This window comes from Rhinatrema bivittatum, chromosome 4 (genome assembly GCF_901001135.1).
Source record: "Rhinatrema bivittatum chromosome 4, aRhiBiv1.1, whole genome shotgun sequence".
NCBI lineage: Eukaryota > Metazoa > Chordata > Amphibia > Gymnophiona > Rhinatrematidae > Rhinatrema > Rhinatrema bivittatum.
Genome location: NC_042618.1, coordinates 141,788,066 through 141,810,960, shown reverse-complemented (window position 1 = coordinate 141,810,960; position 22,895 = coordinate 141,788,066). Strand labels below are relative to the sequence as shown.

At 46.0% G+C, this 22,895-nt stretch overlaps 1 protein-coding gene across 1 annotated transcript in view; it reads left to right on the top strand.

The window, feature by feature from the left end:
* Positions 1–22,895, top strand: part of MIPOL1 (mirror-image polydactyly 1) — a 1,009,124-nt gene that overhangs the window by 277,606 nt on the left and 708,623 nt on the right. Inside the window, exon 6 of the mRNA XM_029598907.1 lies at positions 16,568–16,703. Within this exon, the coding sequence (XP_029454767.1) occupies positions 16,568–16,703 (136 nt within the window). The remainder of the gene's footprint in view (positions 1–16,567; positions 16,704–22,895) is intronic.

The window sequence follows — 22,895 nt, the reverse complement described above, 5'->3', positions numbered from 1 at the left end:
ACAGGTGATTCACAAGCTTCAACTGTCCACACTGCCAGCATAGCACCATCACTTGTGGTCTGTTACAGAGGTGTGCGGAAGATTTTCACAGACTGTTTCAGTATAAGCTCACACACCTATACTACAAGCAGTGTCCTGTGCATGTTGGTGGTCTGCCATATTCCCCGTATGGGGGCTTTCAATTGGTTTTCTAGGCAAGACAGATTACACATCTGCCGTGGACATTTGCATTCACACCAAGAGGTATGGCTTTAACAGGTAACACCAGCAAGGCAGCTCTTATATATCTTCTCAAGGTTGGCAGACTGCTATATACCAGTAGCCTTTGCTGGGTTGAGAGGGCATGGAACGCAATAGTTCCAATATCCACAAGTGATGTCGTAGTTGTGAACAGCTGACCTCCTTAACGCTACAGCTAGCCTGTACATATACTGGCCTACAATAATGTGATAGGCACTTAGACTACACAAATCACCCTTAAAGGCTTGGCGAAGGTACAGGTTACCTTATACAGTATTACTGGATGCTGTGGTTAGCCACTCACATCTGCAAGTGACAATGCTCTGATTGATGCCTTTAATCTGTCATTGCTGCAGGAGATTCTGGGTACGGTTGCAGGATCTGGCTTCTCATCCCCGTTGCCATTCCCAACACAGTGGCAGAGAGAAGGTACAACGATGCCTTATATGCTACCTGATGTGCCAAACAAAACTTTGGACTTCTCAAAAGTCGTTTTCACTGTTTGGACAAGACGGATGGAGCTTTAATGTATGCTCCACCCAAAGTGGCAAAGTTGGTGCTGCTCTGCTGTGTATTCCATAATCTTGCTCTACAACATGGAGTTCCAATGGAGATACATCCAGATCTTCCCCCAGATCCACCATGTCACCCTGCATGACACCAGGAGAGCACACTGAGGGTTTGCCAAAACCTTATAGAATGCTACTTTGCCTGATAGGTAGTTGAGAAGCCTGTTCACTGTTACTCTCTGCGCTACTATCTTTCTTTTTCATACTACTTTCATGTATAGGTCATTGTGCAACAGAAAACACGTATGCCTACTCAGCATTGGTCTTCACAATACAGCAGTACACTGTACTGGAAAACTGTGGTGCAAGTAAAGATTACATCAAAGATATGTTGCTGCCACCATGTGTTCTGCCTGATAGTCACACTAAAAGAGGCACATATTGTGTGACACTTTGTGGGCTACCTAGCATGGTGTGCCTTGTCAGCCCTTCCCAACGGACCCCATCCTACTGCTCACAAGTGTGTGACATTGGCCCACCAGTTTGCTGCCCCCCAGCTCCTCCTGGAGCATCGAGAGCTCCAGCTGTAGAAAAGCTTTAAATGGGAAATAACTCTGAACCTTAAGAATGCACATGTGAAAGGTACAGGTACATGGTTAAAGGTTTCAGTGATCAAATTTCTGGTTACAGCCTTATTCCAAGTTGAAGAAACATGTGTATGTGAGGTGCTGTATTGGTCCTGCTTACTGTCACATGGCTTTGGCCACACAGAGGTGACACCACTACCTCGGCACTTAAAGAGACACTGCAGACTAGGAAATGCAAATGCATCTACATTAACAGCTTATGTAGATTCAGTCCTGCTCTTACTGCCATGCATACAGGTATTGGTCTTGGTTAGGCTTGTCACACCTATAGGCTAATCACAGGAAATGCCTGCATGTTATGGCTTCCAAGCCAGTACAGGATTTACAAATCACAAAAATTGAACATTCTTAGCAGGAGTAATGCACACAACACAGTGCTGTAGTTGCACCCTTTCCATTTCAGCCTTGCTGAAAGCACCAGTGCTACGTGGTGCCGTAGACACTATGCACACAGCTCCTTACAAGCTAGCCTTCTTCTTGGTGTTTGCAAGCACCCCAACACATATGCACCTGACTACACCTAGCAGTGCAGTTTCTAAATAATACTGTGAAAAAGATGAAGCTCTTGTCCAATTTGACGTCATGTATGTAGCATTAACTTCTTGGTGAACCTTCAGCAGGATGCCCATCACACTCAGTAAAGGCAGGATTAGGGATCAGATAGTGTCTGCTCTTCACTTGTCATTTACAATGACCTATGACCACTCTTACAGCAGTCAACGTGACAGTTGCAGACAGAATCTTCCGCCTGTGGGGTGTTCCGGACCTGGATCTCTTTGCCTCCCCATGGAATTGCAAAGTGACCAACTTCTTCTTCCTGTATAGGGAAGACAGGGAACCAGCCTCAGACACCTTTGCCTAGTTTTGGGTCAAAAGCCTGCTGTACGCGTATCCTCCCGCCTGCTGGTGGGGAAGACTCTTGTGAAGCTCCAGCAGGACAGGGGCACCTTGATTCTGGTTGCCCTATATTAGCTGCAACAAGTCTGGTTCCTGATTCTGCACAACCTATCGATCGGGAGCCCATACGTCTGGGCACCTCGCCCGACCTGATCACGCAGGACCAAAGTAGATTGTGCCACCAGAACCTCAGGTCACTGGCCCTCACTGCCTGGATGTTGAAATGGTAATCTTGTAGTCCCTCTACCTCTCTGATAATGTGTTGCAGGTACTGGTGGCTTCCCAAAAGCCTTCCACCAGGAAGTCTTACTGGTTGAAGTGGAGGAGGTTTCTGTCTGGTGTGAGGTGAAGGGCCTAGAACCTTTCTCCTGCCCCACTCCCTGACTATTGGACTACTTGTGGTCCCTCTCGGAGTCTGGGCTACAGACCACCTTGATCCAAGTCCACCTGAGGGCTATTAGCGCTTATCATAGGGGATAAGTGGTGCACCTATTTCTGTGCAACCTTTGGTGGGTCGCTTCATGAGGGACCTGTTGCAACTAAAGCCTACTCTGCGTCCTCCTGTTTTGCCCTGGGATCTCAATGTGGTACTAGTGCAGCTCATGCAGTCTCCTTTCGAGCCTATGTGCTCCTGCATCCTTAAACATCTCACCTAGAAAGTCATTTTCCTGGTTGCATTCACCCCAGCTTTCAGAGTCTGTGAGCTTCAGGCATTAGTGACGTATCCACCCTATACAAAATTCTTTCATGACAGAGTGGTTTTACACACTCACCACAAGTTCCTGCCTAAGATGGTAATTGATTTCCATCTCGATCAGTCCATCGTCTTGCCCACCTTCTTTCCGAGGCCCCATTCCCACCAGGGTGAACAGGCTGTGCATACTCTGCACTGCAAGCGCACTCTTGACTTTTACCTTGAGTGCACAGAGGGCCACAGGCAGTCCACGCAACTCTTTGTTTCCTTGATAAAAACAGACTTGGCATTGTGGTGGGCAAGGAGACCTTGTCTAATTGGTTGGCGGACTGTATATCCTTCTGCTATGAACAGGCAGGCCTTCCGCTTGGAGGCTGTGTCAAGGCACACTCAGATATGGTCATGGCAACATCAGTTGTGCACTTTCATATGGTCCTCATTGCTGAGATCTGCAAGGCTGCGACATGGAGTGCCCTGCACACATTTGCTGCCCATTACTGTTTGAACAAGGATGGTCGTCATGACAGTACCTTTGGTCAGTCTGTCCTTCGTAATCTGTTCCATGCATAAGAACCCAACTCTCCCTACTTAGGGCCCAATATACGGATCATTCTGCCTCCTGTTGTAACACAACAGTAACTCACAGCACTTCTGTTGTTGTGCCCGTTGGCACGTGGTTAAATGCTGGTGTTCCTATTATTGCCGGGGGCAGCATGCAGCTTGGTATTCACCCATTTGTGAGGACTTCCGTCTTTCTCCTAGGTGAAAGCAGAGTTGCTTACCTGTAACAGGTGTGCTCATAGGACAGCAGGATGTTAGACCTCAGGAAACCTGCCCGCCTCCCTGCGAAGTTGGGTTCTCTGTCGGTTTGTTATTTTATTTTTTTGCTCATCTTTTTCGCTAAGATACGAGACTGAAGAGGGACCCCACGTGGCCGCACAGATAATGGCATGCCGTGCTGGATTCCATCTGATGATGTCACCCATCTGTGAGGACTAACATCCTGCTGTCCTAGAAGAATACCTGTTACAGGTAAGCAACTCTGCTTTCTGAATACACTTGTACAAAAATACTTTGAGACAGCATCATTACATATACAGGGTTAGCATCTTATCCTTAATGCACAGTCATGATTACAACTAAGAACATAGAAAGAGGAAGTGGCACCCCAATAACTACAGTACTGCTGTAATGTTAGAGGTTACAGCAGAACTACTATGTGCTGTAAAGTAAAGGCCCCAGATAGTCCATGTTGAAAGAGTGCACTCAAGGGGGCAGCCTCAGGGGCAAGGCAAACAGTTCAGCATGAAGGCAGCAGGACCCTGACTGGAGAGTGCAGCATGGACACAGGAGCAGCAGAAGACCCAGCAGCATGGACGCAACAGGAGGCCCAGGAGGAGACCCAGCAGCATGGAGGCAGCAGGAGGCCCAGGAGGAGACACCAGCAGCATGGAGGCAGCAGTTGCAGGAGCTGAGTTGACACCAGCAGCATGGAGGCAGCAGTTGCAGGAGCTGATATGAGACACCAGTAGCATGGACTCATCAGTTGCAGGAGCTGAGATGAGACATCAGCAGCATGGAGACAGAAGTTGTAGGAGCTGAGAAGAGATGAGACACCAGCAGCATTGAGTAGCAGATGAGACATAACAAGAGGCAGCAGGTGTACACAGAATGGAGTGGAGGGTAGTTAAAGGAGGCTGGGATACGTGCAGAGCATTGAGGAGGCCTTCTTAGTTAGGGTGCTGAATGAAAATGGCTAAGAGTACACCATTCTGCATGCTGGCACAGCAACTCTGTTGTGAGGCCTGGCCCAGCTGTCTTCTTCCATCTTGATGGCACAGTAATCAGTTGTGAGACTGAGCCCAGCTGACTTCTTCCATCTAGACGGAACAGCAACTCAGTTCTGAGGTCTGGCTCAGCTGTCTTCTTCCATCTAGACGGCACAGCAACTATGTTGTGAGACTGGGCCCAAGCTTCTCACAAAAATGTTCTTGTTAGGGCTTGTAGGGCAGGTGGTTCTGTTTATCATGGATCCTGGCCATGCCGTGGCTTGCCACTTGGGGAACGGCATGGCTTTGGGGGCATACCCCTTGGGCGTGTCCCCTGATGGGGACTGCTGTGGGATGTTGACTCCACAGAGGCAGCATCCCACAGCTCTGGCATCCTTTGGAGGATTTGTGTGAGCACATTGGTCATGATGCTGATGGCAGCAACCAGTGTATTCATATTTTGTGTGTTTGCTGCTGTATCCTGTTGGAGGATCCGGTTGTGCCGGTTTACAGACCTCCTCAAGGACCATAGCTCTACTCATATGTGCCTCATCTCAGCAACAAGCATCGGTGCTGCAAATTCTGGTGTTGGTAGTTCAGGTTCTGGTGTTGGTGGTGAAAGCTCTGGTGTCAGTGCTGCAGGTACCGGTGTCATGGTACTGGTTCTGGTGTCGGTAATTGTTGCTGCAATGGGCTTGTAGGTTCCTCCTGCTGAGGGGATGGTGGTGATGCCTGGCGCAGTGGTGTGCTGGATCATGGATATGTGTCTGTAGGCTCCCACTCCTGGCTCCCTTCTTGCATTAAATCCTAGAGGTTCAAGGACACATCAAGCATGCTTGGTGAGTCCAGGGGGGTCTAGCATGCAGCTGCTGCTCCTCCTCCACCTCGCTTACCTGGGTCTGGCATCCATAAGGAAGGGCTTGCAGAATGGTGGTAATGCATGGCTGGTCCCTGGGGCTTCCTGGCTGAGACCGGCAGCTTGGAAGGCAAGAGCTGTGGAAACAAAAGAGAAGACAGTATGTATGCCAGCAAGTATCCTTTTTGGATTTGGCATCAAAGGTGCACTTTGCTTCTTTGCAGAGTGAGCATCTTATGCCAAATGATGAGTACACCCGCTGCTGCCTGCCCATTTATGGGTGAGGTGAACTTATTGGCTGCAGCTTGTGTGGTGTCTAGCTGCTCAGCCATACCCTTGAAACAGTCCGGTCCCAGCCTTTCGATGAGTTGCTACTCCATCTCTGTGACAACAATCGGACAGGGGCATCTCCTCCCTTCATCCATTGGTACTTTGCTCGGGATGCCACCTTTGCCTTGAGCTGGGCCTTAATGTTGCGGTATCGATGTGAGACCTGTTCTCCACTTCTTGCCACTCCGCTGCACTGGCTAATAGACTGGGCTGTCTTGGAGGTCTTTGCTGTCCGGTTGCCAAACAACATCTGATAATTTTGCAGGGCCCCTGCGATGACCAGCTCATTCTCCTGCATGCTAAACTTAATGGTCCTGAGATCAGTGGCATAGCCATGGGTGGGCCTGGGTGGGCAGCTGCCCACCCAGTTTGGTCCCAGGCCCACCCAACTGGAACCGGAAGTGGAGCACCGGATCTCCAAGGCCATCATGGGATCCCATCTCCACACGGCAAAGAGGAGGACCCAGGGCTGGCATGCCATTCCGTGCATTTGCACGGTACACATGGGGAAGCGATTCTGCGACCATATAGCCCACCGATCTTTTGGGGGGGTGAGGGAGCAGAAGTGCCACACACAGATTCTGCTTCCTCCCCCTCCCCTCCCCCCCCCCAGTGGCAGCAGGAGAGGCCAACTGATCTTCCTGCTTGGGAGGGGGAGGAAGCAGAAGCTGTGTGTGGGCTTGAATGTGTATGTGTGGGTGAGAATGGGAGCCTGGGTGTGTGTGTGTATGGGGGGGGGGTGTGAGAATAGGAGCTTGAATGTATGTATGTGTGGGTGAGAAAAGAAGCCTGGGTTTGTGTGTGGGTGAGAATGGAAGCTTGAATATGTAGTGAGAATGGGAGTCTGGGTTTATGTATGGGTGAGAATGGAAGCTTGAATATGTGGGTAAGAATGGGTGCTTGAATGTGTGTATATGTGGGTGAGAATGGGACCTTAAATGTGTGTATGTGTGGGTGAGAATGGGAGTCTGGATTTGTGTGTGTGGGTGAGAATGGGTGCTTGAATATGTGTATGTGTGGGTAAGAATGGGTGCTTGAATGTGTGTTTGTGTGGGTGAGAATAGGAGCATCGGTTTGTGGCTGAGAATGCGTGCCTGGATGTGCCTCTGTGTGTGCATAAGAATGTAAGCCTGGGGAGGGGTGAGAAAGTGAGAGCTTGTATGTGTGTCTGCAGAGAATGTGAGCTTGTGTGTGTGTGTGGGAGAGCATATGAAAGTGAGAGCTTGAGTGTGTGAGGGAGTCTGTGAGAGAAAGCGTGTATGTGTGTGTGTGGAAGGGAAGAAGACAGTAGTAGAAGAAAGACACTGAAAAGGAATTAGGAAATGAGCGACAAGGGAAAAAATAGGAAAAAAAGACCTGGACCAACTGATTAGAAAAATACAAAGATCAGACAACAAAGGTAAAAAAATAAATACATTTTGAGATGTTAGATATGCCATCTTTGGGAATGTGCATTTCTTATATTTTTGTATTTTGCTCTTTCTTCAGTATTCCACTGTTCAGAGACTTTAGTTTCTCAGGCTTTCTATTTTGGTTTTATCTGCATGTTTCTGTTTCTAATTTGAGGTCTAGAATGGGTAGATGTGAATCGGTTATTTACTCTTTCGGATAGTAGAAAGACTAGGGGGCACTCCATGAAGTTAGCATGTGGCACATTTAAAACTAATCGGAGAAAGTTCTTTTTTACTCAACGCACAATTAAACTCTGGAATTTGTTGCCAGAGGATGTGGTTAGTGCAGTTAGTATAGCTGTGTTTAAAAAAGGATTGGATAAGTTCTTGGAGGAGAAGTCCATTACCTGCTATTAAGTTCACTTAGAGAATAGCCACTGCCATTAGCAATGGTAACATGGAATAGACTTAGCTTTTGGGTACTTGCCAGGTTCTTATGGCCTGGATTGACCACTGTTGGAAACAGGATGCTGGGCTTGATGGACCCTTGGTCTGATCCAGTATGGCATTTTCTTATGTTCTTATCAGGCCGGCATTTGGACGCGTGTTTTCGACGCGCTAGCTTTACCCCTTATTCAGTAAGGGGTAATGGCGCATTGAAAACGTGCATCCAACCCCCCCCCACCCCCGAAACTAATAGCGCAAATGCATGTTAATGGCCCTATTAGTCATTCCCGCGCGATACAGTAAGTAAAATGTGCAGCCAAGCCGCACATTTTACTTTAAGAAATTAGCGCCTACCCAAAGATAGGCGTTAATTTCTGCCGGCGCCGGGGAAGTGCACAGAAAAGCAGTGAAAACTGCTTTTCTGTGCAGTAAAATAAACATCAAAATGGCAACTAGGGGAGGGGGGAAAACTATTTACAGGGATTAAATGTATAGCACTGTAAAATTATATACATTACTAGAGCTAAAATGGTTGCAGATGAGACAAAGGGGAAAAGCTTAAGCTAAATGTTGTATACATTCTAGAAAGTCCGAAAACAAAAACAGGAAGGAAAAGGAGGATTCGGCTATGTAAGCTGTGGAGGTATGATTTAGTTGGGGAGAGAGCTTTTAGGGGACGGAGGAGTGGAAAGGGCTGGAGAATGGGCTGATTGGTACTAGGTGTAAGCTTTTGTGAACAGCCACGTTTTAAGTTTTTGTTTGAATGTTTTTTGGCAGTCCTCCTGGCATAATTCTACTGCCATTGTATTCCAAAGGGCAGGACCGGCTACTGAGAGCGCACGTTCTCTGGTGGAGGCCAAGTTGGTGTTTTTGGGTGAAGGGGTCTGAATGGTGGTGAGGTATTGGTGTCTGGTGGGTTTAGTAGCCTGGTGGAAGGTAAGGGAGTCGTTAAGCCAGTTCATCTCTGGATTGTACAGAGCCTTGTGTATGAGAGAGAGGGTCTTATATTGAATGTGGGATGCAATTGGGAGCCAATGTAGTTCCTTTAGTACAGGTATTATGTGTTCATTTCTATGTGTGTTGGCAAGGATCTGGGCAGCTGTGTTTTGTAGTATTTGTAGAGGATGGATAGAGTTTTTAGGTAAACCTAAATATCCGACTTAATATCATAGCGATATTAAGTCGGAGGCCCCAAAAGTTAAAAAAAAAGTTAAAAAAAAATTTTTTTTAAACGGGCTCGCGGGTTGAAAACCGGATGTTCAATTTTGCCGGCGTCCGGTTTCCGAACCCGTGGCTATCAGCGGGTTTGAGAACCGATGCTGGCAAAATTGAGCGTCAGCTGTCAAACTCGCTGACAGCTGCCACTTCCATCAAAAAGAGGCTAGGGACGCGCTAGTCCCTAGCGCCTCTTTTTACCGCTGGCCCTAATTTAAATAAATTAAGTTACCGAATTGCGCGCACAGGAGAGTGATGATATAATGTTGAATTTGTAAATATGGGAAAGTATGAAGGACTCCCAAATCATAAACCCGGGTGAATTCTGCCCAGTCCAGCACCTGTCCTTCTCGAGAAAGCAGATGCCCCAAATAATGAATACCCCTGGTCGTTCACTCCCTGAAGGAGCGTGATTGAGACCCTGGTAAAAAGTCGTCATTCCCTATGAGAGGAAGAAAATGGGCGCACAATTTGGAAATCCGTAACAGCTTGGTTAAGCACACCCAAGATAAGTGGATGGGCTTAAGCAGTGCTGATTGGGATAAGAAAGTGGAAAGGTGCGTGGTCGGAGATTGCAATACATATAGAAGAGCTCGTGGATGTACATCCGCAGCATCGGAGGTCAACGGGACAAAGTGAGACTGGTTCAATAACCAGTCCCGAATAACCCGCAAATTACATGCCAAGTTATAAAGGGCCAAGTCGGGGAGCCCTAGTCCCCCATCTCCACGGGACATCTGCAACCAAGAAAGAGGTATCCTAGATTTCCCGCCCCGCCAAACGAAATGTCGGATAGTGCTATTTAAAATGGCTAAATCTCACCTTGTCAGCCATAGGGGCAAATTCTGGAGAAGATAAAGCCATTTCGATAGGATGGCCATTTTGAATAAATTTATTCTGCCACTTAAGGAAAGCGGAAGGTTACTCCAAGTTTTTAATAAATCTAGAGTATCGCGAAGCAATCCCGGAACATTCACCTTGTAAATCTGGCCTGGGTCCGAGGGGAGGAACACTCCTAAATAGCGGATGACATCCCCTGCCCAGTGTAATGGAAATGTATCCTGCCATTGGGCCTGCAAGTCATCTGGGAATGCTAAGGTGGAAGATTTGGATTCATTGAGTTTAAGTCTCAAACCCCCCCCCCCCCCCCAAATTCCCTATCAATCTCAATAGAAAAGGCAGTGAAGTATGTGGTTTAGTAATAAACACCAACAAATCATCAGCAAAGGCCACACATTTAAAAATGTGAGGCCCTATGCAAACTCCTCTGATTTCACACTCGAGTTCTATGGCTAGCAGGAGAGGTTCTAATTGTAAAATAAATAGCAAGGGAGATAAGGAGCATCCTTGCCTTGTGCCTCCTGTCACAGAGAACCTCCCAGACTGTGCCCCATTAGCAGTAATTAGGGCCTGTAGGTCACGGTATAATAGTTGAAGGACATTTGAAAAAAACCCATCAAAACCCATCTTTTGCAAAATATAAAAGAGATACGGCCATTCCATCCTATCAAAAGCTTTTTCGGTGTCAAAGCTAATGGCCAGATAGGGGGTGGACATTTGTTGACAAATGGTCTTTGCGGTCAATACTCTGCGTATGTTAGCCAAAGTGTAACGCTTGCGCACAAACCCCACCTGATGGTCGCCAATAAGGGAGGGAATGACAATAGCCAATCTGTCTGCCAGTATCTTGGCTAATATTTTCTGGTCATAATTTAGGAGGGATATTGGTCAGTAGGATTCAGGGGAAAGTGGATCTTTGCCAGCTTTCGGGATAAGGGTAATGTGCGCTAGGTTCGCATGAACTGGGAAGGAGCCTTGATCTGTGAGTGCCATGAACGCCTTGGCCAGCGGGCGAGAGACTTGTCCCTCAAGAAGTTTAAAAAAACTCCGTGGTGAGGCCATCAGGTCCGGGAGCCTTAAAACATTTAGTGTGCCGAATAGCCAGTCGGACCTCTTCCTCAGTGATGGGCCTATTTATGTTATCCCGCTGGTCGCTTGTTAAACAGGGAAGAGAAACTCGTGCACAAAAACGGTCACAAGCTTCTTCATGCCACCCCTCTGTAGCATAAAGCGAGGAAAAGAAATTGTGAAAGTGATTTGAAATAGCGGGAGTATCTTTTACCACCAGACCTGAAGGGTCTTTTAAGCCTGGGATAAATCGGCTCGAGCGTGTGGATCTAATTAAGTTTGACATCATCTTCCCCGCTTTATTGCTATATTGAAAGAACCGGTATTTGTAGTACATCAAACTTTTTTTTGCTCACTGGTGAATGAGAGAGTTTAACGCACACTGTTGAGTAAAATACTGGGTACGCAGTGCCCGCGTGTTCGAAGCGGCCAACTGGAGGCGTAGTTTGCGTAGTTGGGCACTGAGGGAGAGAATGTGGTAATTGAGTGTCTACCGACGGTGGGCTACATAGGGAATAATTTTCCCGTGTAATACAGCCTTCGTAGCATACCAAAATAAAACAGGTTATGGTTCATGGGCTGCATTTAATTGCACATAATGGGCCCACTTAGTACGCACAAAATCTCGAACATTCTCATCGGAGGCCAAAAAATAGGGGTAGCGCCAGATACGCATCAACGGTCTTGGATCCGAGAACTGAAAATCCACCCACATCGGAAATCACAATATCCTCGATACCCGTATCCGAAATATGAGAAAAAGAATGTGTGCTGATGAGAAAATAGTCCAATCTGGAAAGGGTCGCATGTGCACGAGAGACATGTGTAAAGTCTTTCTCAGTTGGGTGGAAGGTGTCCAAGCATCTAACAAGTGCAGAGTATTTTCCAACAATGATGGACCCTTACCCTGGCCCAGTTCATGGTGACGGTCCTTAGAGGCATCCTGCAGGGGATCTCGTATAGTGTTAAAGTCTCCCCCCAACAACCAGGGTATCCTCGAGATACAGGATCAAATGTACACAAATTTTCCTGAAAAAGCGAGGGTCATAAACATTTGGAGCATAAATATTGCACAATACCACAGTCTGTTGGAATAATTCAGTAACCAAAATGAGATAATGGCCAAGGAGGGTTACATATCTCCTTATTAATTTTGATGGGAAGTTGCTTGTTGATCAAAATTGCTACCCCCCCCCCCCCCCCCCCGACCGGGATGAGGTTGACGCAAAAAGCACCTCTCCCACCCAATCACGATGAAGCTTAACATGTTCTGCATCACTTAGATGCGTTTCTTGTAGGTAAGCTACCATTGCGGCTTTCCTCTTTAATAGAGTAAGCACCTTTGAGCGTTTAATGGGTGAGTTTAACCCACATACATTCCAGGAAATAATGCGAGTAGAATTAACCATCCTCCCATAAGAAGAAACATATTTTCCAGAAAACTATCATGCATCGGCCATGAGGACCCTCCCAGCCAGGGCCACCACAGAAGTATTTTACCATCTGGTCGGAGCAACAGAAACCAAACTTTGGATTCACTTTAGTCTGCAACAAACAGATACCCTCATACCAACTTTTCAGTTTGCCCCAGTCCCCCATTTCCAAATGCCCAGTATCCCCCCCTCCATAGCTTCTCTGTCTAGTCCCCCCAAACCCATCCCCCCATTCCCCCTCTTCCTCCCCAACACCCAAAGTGACCTTAACCCCAAACTCCAAATTACCCATATCAATGCCTTCATCTATGAAGGCTCGGAGATCCAGTATTGATGTGACCAGGCCCACTCCATTACACACAGAGAGAAAGAGGAAAGAAAAAAACCTATTATGCAGTGAGTGAGTAAGGAATTATACATGGCTTGTGCGACAGAATCAACATACTGAGTCAGTTGGGTTAAAGGCTAATACAGTCTGGGCATGCCAAGAAAATGCTAAATTCCATAGTCCCCAAAGAATACAGTTCAATATTCCAGCCAAAGAATGCCCTCCGATGAATAATAGAGGGAAGCGTCGCCCAGCGTTATTTCAAAAGAATGTAATCGCTGAAAAATAATTTAGGATAAAATAATAATAAAAAAAAACTATGAACGATCGTAGCTGTCAGTTTATCCTGAATGTCCAGCGATCAGCCCCCTATAAGTCTGTGAGCTCTGCATTCAAGGGGCTAGGCAGCACCAGACACAAAAAAATTAAAACATCGTGGGGGCACGGGGCCGCCATATTCAGGTCCAGCATGGGCACCCATATTGACTCTAAGAAACGGCGAAGCGCCTTGCAGGAGGGGGAAAGCGGACTGTAATAAAATTAGTCCTTGTTGGCTATTCACCCTGTCCAAAGAAAAGAAATTGCGCTGCCATGGGTCCCATGGCAGAGAAACGGAGAGTGAGAGAAAAAAAAACGGAAAGAGAAACCGCCCTCGAGGTGAGCAGCCCTTTATTCAGAGTCTCGATGAATGCTTGAGCCGTCAGGGTATCGAAGTGATGAATTTTATCAGCGGACCAGATGCGCAGACGAGCCGGATATTGTAGGGAGAACTTGACTCCCCCGGGTTATGCAAAGTGGTACAAAGTGGGGAGAAGGCCTTGCGAGCCTCAGATACGGAGGCAGAGAAATCTTGGAACACTCGAATAGAGTGTCCCTGGTATGAAAGAGATGTTTTGCTCCGTGTTGCCCGCCAGATCGCAGTTTTGTGGGCTGAGTTCAAGACCTTAGCAATAATTAAGCGCAGGCGCCCCGAATTATTGTTCCTTGTCCCAAGTTGGTGGGCCCTCTCAATGACCAAGTTCCCGCACAGCGGGGCAAGGTCCAGTGCTTCAGGGAGCCAGTCTGCGAGTAGAGTACAGAGTGACTGTTCCTCTATGTCTTCAGGGAAACCCATAAAACAAAGGTTATCCCTCTGGGCTCTGTTCTCCAAGTCGTCTACTTTTTGTTGGAGGGCTGCAAATCTTTTATCATGAGTGGCCATGCTCCCCGAGTAAATCACTGCACTGTCCTCTAATGCCGAGATCCAAGTCTCAACCTGTTCTAGACGGGGTTGTAAAGCTGAAAGCGTATCCCGAACCTCCCCCAACTGAGAATTGATTTGTGCCCACTTTTCATCCAGGGCTTCTCTGATAGCCTCTTTAATATCGGAGATGGTAAATGAGGCGGGGGAGGGGGGCAACTCACTATCACTGGTTGACGCCATCATCTTGGGCTCTGGAGCTCTCGGTTTATCTTTTTCTCTTCTCCCGCTCAGCACATCACGTCGAGGTAAAATGTTTTAAAATTTCACACTTGATGCATAATGGCTGTTGCAAATTACTTAGAAAGCCATTCTAGGGTACAGTATATGTCCTTATATCAATAAGAAAACAGCTAGTAGGTCTCAGACCTGCATGCCTACAGCCCACCCATGTTAACCTTGTGCCCACCCAAAAAAACAATTCTGGCTACGCCACTGCCTGAGATGCTGCCATGGTGCTGCCTGGCTGCCTGAAGCGAGTGCCACTTCCTCTTCCGGAGAGATATCCTCCCTTTCCTCACTCTCTTTCCCACTTTCCTCTCCCCTCCCTTCCTCTCCTCCACTGCTGACCCTGGCCTACCAACTCCCTTACCCTCTGCCCTCTTAGTCTATCCCTATGCTGCCCTACTCCTCCCTCCAAACTGGCTTGCCTAGCCCCTTCCCTCTCCGCATCCTCCTATTGCTTCCCTCCTGCCTCTCTCTACTCCTGCCCCTACTCCTACTTCTCCTTCCCCTGCCACTTCTGCCCTCATCCTCCCACTCCCTCTCCCGCCTCCTCCCACTCCTATTCTCATGCCTCTTCTCTCCTCTCTCCCCATGCCTGTCACGTTCCATGCTCTCCTCAGCACACACACACGCATACACACACCTCCTCACCGCACACACCTCCACTCCTCCTCACCATCTTCACTCCTCCTCACAAAAAAACAGACAAACTAGACTAACAAACAAACATTTTTACACCAACAAAGATGACAAAAGACAAAGGGAAAGGGAAATAGATGAGAAACAAGCCACAGGAGACCTACTCAAACTCTCTAAATACCTCCAACCAACTACCACCAACTCACCTACTCTCCTTTCCTCTCTCCAAATGCCTGACATACTCTCAAAGAGGCAAGTGCAGGATGCCTGTATTTGTACAGGGAAAAAATAATGCACGCCTCGAAGCTGCAATGCACCATGTGAAGCCGCAACGCAGTGTGCGTTAAAATACCTATGCAATGCGGCAAAATATTGCGCATTGCGCTACCTCGAAAATTACCCTAACCACGCCCCTTTTTTAAATCACGGGTGGTATTCCTGTGAAATTTATAGCAAATGATAAATCTAGGTCTTAGCCGGCTAAGTAGCAGCTTTGTTGTCACTTAGCTGGATAAATCGGGGCTTATCCAGATAAGTGCAAAAATTCTGCTACTTATCTGGCGAAATTCCGACTTATCCTGCTAAGCGTGTGCAACTAGTATATCCCGTATTTTTATGACTGATTTTAAAGTGATACGTGCGTCATGTACGTACGTACGTAAGTCATGAGATTTTGTAACATGCGCATGGTAATTAAATTACCAGTTTTACCAATTAGTCTACCAGCTTGCCCACTCCATCTGCAGGTAATTGAGACTCTCCTGGTTCTTGAGCCTGAAGTCCCTCCATTTCACCCAAACCCCCCAACCCAGTCCGTATTTCACTTTTAAGATGTTTATGATCACTTCAGATTTTGAGCAGGAGTAAATATATGCTAGTAAGCTGCTAAGTTTACATGTGGAAATTGCTTATAAAATAGCAACTTACTTAAGTAAATGTTGACTTCACCCCAGAATGCCCTTGGCCTGGCCCGGCCCGTTTTTACACGTGCAAATATACTTGTGGACCCTGATTTACACGTGTATGTTGAGGTTTCTAAAATAGCTTATACTTACGTATATGCTATTTTATATGCATGACTGCTAATTTTTATGCACACGAATTTTAAAAATTCACATTTCTGTTGCAAAAGGAAAGAATTAGATCATACAGAACAGAAATAGCAAAGACAATTCCAGGATTCTTACAATGTTCAAAATCTTCTCATATTTCTGGTTTGATCCCAGAATACAACATATTTTGCTGCTATAGCTGCTGTTTCCTCTGTTTCCTCAAGTATTATTTTTTTGTCATATTGTCTCAGAGGGGAGTGAGGAATGCTGGCACAGTAGTAGCAAGCTATTGGTCACAAATATGATCATAGATTGTTTTGCCCTGTAGTCATCTTTCATACATACGCTTTGCACATTTATTTTAATGCTATTTATAGCAACAGATGTAATTTGCGCTCTGTCACTCTGAATATTATCTGTCTCATAACTAAAAATCAATAATAACATTCTGTATCAGGAACAGAAGACAAGGGGTCATCCTGATGATAAAGTGGAAGGGCTACAGTAGCTGAGCTATAGAAAAAATGTAGAATAAAATCTCTAAGTAAAACGAACAGTTCATTTAAAAAACAAACAAGCATAAGACACCACTTTTCTAACACCCCTCTGTCTGAAATGAGTGATTGTATCGCAAAGTAACATTTTTCATGTACATTTTCCACATGTACTGACCAAGATGAATTAAAATGAAAGCACTGGAGTACTGATTAATGACTGATGCCTTTTTTTTTTTTTGTTTAATAATAGTGGTAATGAAAACCAAGATAGCAGATTAGTCTACAAGTACGTGATCCCTTCACAGGTCACATCTGAGCCAGACCAGGAAAAGGCTGTGACACTCCTTTTGAAAGAACTGGATATTCTGAGGGAAAACAATAAAAAGGTATGTGTGATTGACTTCATGCGGGATATATGGATTTTTAAATGACTGCCTATCAGAACTTTTTTATCTCCAGTTTAGTTGTATTTGTTTATGCTGCTTTGAATTATCTGTCCTTCACTGATGGGTGGCTTCATCCGATGGTGGCAACGCAGAAACAAAACTCTCACCTAACTCTAATTGACAATAAATGTCTTTTAGAATATGTGAGGGAGTTTCTGCACTGCTGACATTGTTCGAGGCACTTCAGACATTTTTGTCCACAGATGCATACAGATGGAAAAAATTTAGTGCTCTCTATTGCTAACACTGCAATTGCTTGCTTAATATTTTCAAGTTTTGTCTTTAACAATAAATTTAGTTTTTTCTTCAGTTCCTCCTACAAGAGTCAATGTATGGCTCAAATCCTGGTGTCATGAACAATGTTTTGGATTTATTGGGGGCTGGGGCCGTGTATGTAACAACAAAAAGATATATGTCAAAGATGGCTTACATCTCTCTGTGGCAGGAAAAAGGATCCTAAGAGATAAATTCAAATCCTATGTCATATGGCATTTAAACTAGAAGCCGAGGGTGGCAGAGAGAAATTAGAATGTCACCCCCCAAATTCAAATACAAATGCAATAGAAAATGGTGGAGTGGATAACAAAACTCAACTAAATAAGTCACAAAAGGAGTCCAAGAAAAGCTGGAAAGCTATGAGCACAAATGCTCGTAGTTTGGGCAATAAAATCCCAGATCTGCAAGCCCTAATGGTGGAGGCGGACTTGGACGTTGTTGCTGTCACGGAGACGTGGTTCACGGAATCTCATGATTGGGATACGGCAAAACCTGGCTATAACTTATTAAGGAAGGACAGAGAGGACAGGAAAGGGGGAGGAGTGGCTCCTTATGTCAGAAACAATATCCAAGCATTTGAGCTGCAAGGAAGATGGGGCAAAGAAGAAGCACTATGAGCCGACCTAAAAAAAGATGATGGGGCATCCATTTTTATTGGAGTGGTTTACAGGCCTCCAAATCAAATGGAAGAGCTTGACAAAGATCTGGTTGAAATCATCCAAAAGATGGGAAAGAAGGGAGAAGTGGTGATTGTTGGAGATTTTAATTTGCTGGATATAGATTGGAGAATCCCTTCTGCAGAATCTAACAGTAGTAGAGAGATAGTGGATGCCCTGCATGCCAATACCTGCTCCGATGCTGATGCCGGTACTGAACTTTTCAATATTCCAGCCACTGATGTCAAAGCTCGATGCCCTAATCGGAGCTCTTCCAGTGTAGCCTATTCTCCACAAAAGCCACCGATACCATCGATGCCTCCTCATGTTTCTCCTCCAAGACACCCTCCATCGGACTCTTGGGAAGACAGGGATACTGACACATCTTCAGAGGACATCCTATCTGAGCCATCCCCAGCTGAAGACAGAAAAAAGTCACCCCCAGAGGACTTTTACCAATTTTGTAAAGGAGATGGCTGACACTATTCCTTTTAAACTAGTGTCAGAAGAAGATACCAGACAAAAGACCTTAGAGGTTCTACAGTTTGTCGACCCTCCTAAGAAGGTACTAGCAATCCCGGTACATGAAGTCCTAGTAGACCTACAACACAGGTTATGGGAACACCCATGCTCAGTACCACCTGTTAACAAAAGGATGGATACCACCTATTTGGTACAGCACATTCCCGGGTATCAAAGGGCCCAACTTCCTTACCAATCTGTGGTGGTAGAATCCGCCCAGAAAAAATCAAAGAGAATACGCCCTCATTCATCAACCCCACCTGGTAAGGAACAAAAGTTCTTGAACACCTTAGGAAGAAAAGTCTTTCAAGGCTCAATGCTTGTTTCCAGGATAGCGTCATATCAGCTTTATATGACGCAGTATCAGCGTATTCTCTGGAAACAAATGCAAGAACTATCTGACACTCTGCCTCAGCAGTAACAGGACTCAGTCAATGACCTCATTCACAAGGTTGGAAGCAGGCAAGCACCAGGTCCATGCTGCTTATGGCAGTTTTGAGACCTCTTCACGGGTAGCGGCAACTGGCATCAGTGCACGTCGTTGGGCCTGGTTCAAAGTTTCTGACCTCAGGCCTGAAGTTCAAGAGAAGCTGGTAGATCTTCCTTGTGTAGGTGATAACCTTTTTGGAACAAGGGCTCAAGACGCAGTATCCCAGCTTAAAGAACACTCTGAAACTCTGCGTCAACTGTCTGCTATCCCACAAGATACTTCCTCTGCCACACGTCACACAGCACGTAAGGACACCAGGAAGCCCTACTATAGACCACGTAGGTACTCTCCACCAGCACCCTGTGGTAAAGTGTCCAGACCAGTGCAAAGAACCCAGCCTAGACAACAGAGAGCTTCTAGGCCTCAACTTTCTCCTCAAACAGGCCCAGCATCAGGCTTTTGAAAACCAGCCAGAGGACAGCAGCCACTCCACCAACCTGAACCCAGAGTTATCAGTGGGAGGTCGGGTCTCTCTTTTCCAGCTCCATTGGTCAAACATCACAACAGATCAATGGGTGCTATCAATTATAACACAAGGTTACCATCTGAATTTTCTCACAGTACCAAAAGATTCCCCACCAAAGTCTCTTTGGATACACAAGGATCATACCACTCTTCTGCAAGCAGAATTATCCACCCTTCTGAGAGCCAGGCCGTGGAACCAGTTCCCAGACCTCAGCAGGGCAGAGGATTCTACTCCCGCTATTTCCTCATTCCAAAGAAAACAGGAGGCCTTCGTCCCATCCTAGACCTCCGAAATCTCAACAAATTTGTATGGAAAGAAAAATTCAGGATGGTCTCCTTAGGCACCATGCTTCCCCTTCTTCAGGCAGGAGACTGGCTCTGTTCTCTGGATCTGCAAGATGCTTATGCTCACATTCCAATATTCCCTCCTCATCACAAGTTTCTGCATTTTCTAGTGGGGCATCAGCATTACTAATACCGGGTCCTGCCATTCGGACTTGCCTCAGCACCCAGAGTGTTCACAAAGTCCTAACTGTATCAGCGGCTCATTTGCACAAGGAAAGTGTACACGTTTTTCCTTACCTAGATGACTGGCTTATCAGAAGCTAATCAAAACAAGGAGCTCTCACCTCTCTCAGGCTCACAATCAATCTACTCCACTTGCTGGGATTTCTAATCAACTACCAAAAATCCCACCTCATTCTATCTCGCCTATTGCAATTCATCGAAGCAGAGTTGAACACCATAATGTCAAGAGCGGTCCTCTCGGAGGACCGGGTGGAGACACTCTCCTCATTAGCAAACTCTCTACGTTTAAAGAAACAGGCGACAGCACATCAATTTCTAATTCTGCAAGGCCACATGGCCTCCACAGTTCATGTCGCTCCTATGGCCAGATTAGCCATGAGAATCATCCAATGGACATTAAGATCACAGTGGATACAAGCTATTCAACCGCTGTCGTCCCCATTCATCTCTCCTCTGGTGGGCAACCAAAAACAACTTGTGCAAAGGCCTACCCTTCCAACAACCAGTTCCACAAGTGACTTTAACTACAGATGCATCCACCTTAGGTTGGGGAGCTCACACAGACAATCTCCAAACTCAAGGTACTTGAACAAAACTTGAAGCAACATTTCAATTCAATTTCCTGGAGCTTCGAGCTATACGTTATGCTCTACATGCGTTCAAGGACTGCCTTACATACAAAACTGTTGTCAATCAAACGGACAACACAGTTGCCATGTGGTACCTGAACAAACAGTGAGGTACGGGCTCGTATCTCCTTTGTCAGGAAGCCACACAGATTTGGGACCTGGCCCTGACACATTCCATGTTTCTCCGGGCCACTTTTATCTGGCAGGAATTCACAACGTAGTAGCAGACCATCTAAGTCGTCAATTCCAACCTCACAAGTGGTCCCTGGATCCCTTAGTAGCGACCAGGATCTTTCAACATTGGGGTCAACCAAGGATGGACCTTTTTGCATCCAAGCTGAATCACAAAGTGGACAGAATCTGCTCTCTGCACAAACAAACCAGTTAGCAAGGGACACCTTTGCTCGCCCCTGGAATTCAGGTCTTCTATATGCATATGCCCCGATACCACTAATAACCAAGGCTCTACTGAAGCTAGAACAGGACAAAGGGTCTGTGTTCCTCATAGCCCCTTATTGGCCTCGACAAATGTGGTTCCCCATGCTTCTCGATCTTTTGATCAGGAACCCGATTCGCCTGGGTACAGCTCCCACTCTCATAACTCAGGATCAGGGCAGGTTTCGCCATCCCAACCTTCATTCCCTATCTCTAACAGCCTGAATGTTGAAAGCTTGATCCTGCAACCACTCAGTCTTTCAACTAATGTCTCTCAAGTGCTTGTAGCTTCACGTAAGCCTTCCACACGAAAAAACTATAGTTCAAAGTGGAAAAGATTCACCACGTGGTGTGCGAAGAAAAGTATTGACCCTTTTTCCTACCCCATAACATCTTTGTTGGACTATCTCTGGCACCTTTCAGACTGGTCTCCAGACCTCGTCAGTAAGAGTACACCTAAGTGCTATTTCAGCTTACTATCATACAACAGGGGATGCACCGATGTTAGTAGGTTTATGAGAGGTTTAATTCATCTAAAACACCTATACGGCCACCAGTCACAGAATGGGACCTTAACGTGGTACTAACAAGGCTCATGCGTTCTCCTTTTGAACCCATGAATTCCTGCAATATTAAATTTCTTACATGGAAATCTATATTCCTAATAGCCATTACATCTCCTAGAAGGGTTAGTGAGTTACAAGCACTTGTCACATACTCACCCTATACAAAATTCCTACATGATCGAGTGGTACTCCATACACACCCAAAATTCCTTCCCAAGGTAGTTATGGAATTCCATTTGAATCAATCCATAGTCTTGCCAAGACCTCACTTCCCAAGGTGAGAGGGTTTTGCATACCTTGGAATGTAAACGTGCACTTGCATATTACCTAGATCGCACTGCAGTCCATAGGAAATCCACTGAACTCTTTGTTTCCTTTGATCCAAACAAACCGGGTAAAGCAATGGGCAAGCAAACTCTCTCCAACTGGCTTGCAGAATGTATAGAGTTCTGCTATGAAAAAGCAGGTCTTCCTCTCCAAGGGCGAGTAAAGGTGCACTCAGTGTGCTACTGAGGTTCACATTGCTCTTACTATCGTTCAGTGCCAATAGCTGACATATGTAAAGCTGCAACATGGAGTTCTCTTCACACCTTTGCAGCTCATTACTGTTTAGACAAAGAAGGACGACAAGATTCAGCCTACACACAATCTGTCTTAAAGAACTTATTTCCAGCATAATACCAACTCCTTCTACATCCAACCTGCTGTGATTTTAGGCTGCCTCAATTTTTCCAGCAGTACTCCAGTTGTTGTGCCCATTGCACAAGTTTTTGCTGTTGGTCCACTACAAAATGACTCAGCCTGTAGCTTGCTAATCACCCATATGTGAGGACTAGCATCCTGCTTGTCCTGTGATAAAGCAAAATTGCTTACCTTGTAATAGGTGTTGTCCCAGGACAGCAGGATGTCGTCCTCACGAAACCCACCCGCCATCCCGTGGAGTTGGGTCCGATACGTTTTATTATTTTATTTTTGCTAACGCTTATTGCTATTCACGAGACTGAAGGGAGACCCCTGTAGCTCGAGGGATCATGGCATGCTGGGCATGCTCAGTGGGCTCAGTGTGCCAGTCAAAAGTTTCTAGAAACAAAGTTTTCCATGATAGGGCGACGTCACCCATATGTGAGGACTACATCCTGCTGTCCTGGGATAACACCTATTACAAGGTTAGCAATTTTCCTGTTTAGCGGAAAAAAACTTGCGCAAAAATCAGAATAAAAACATTCCGTTGGCTTAGTGTGGGCACATGCAAATGCCATGTAAATTAAGCTATTACTGGGCAATGCAGGAAGACTTTTAGTGCCTGGTTTGTTTTTTTTGGTTTTTTTTTAACCCCTGGGTCAGAGCAGGATTAAATTTAAAGCACATGTCTGGTGGTCATTTTAGTCCTTTGCTGGCATTTGTGTGGCTGTGTGTAGGTGCTTTTCTGTTATCATGGATTCCATACACAGTTTTTTAATGCTTTGGTACATTTTGCGAGTCAGGCGAAGAATAAAAGTGGCAGAAGCTTTACAGAGAGGATGAAAGGGAACAGACAAGAAGAAGACAGTTTATTGTAGAAGACA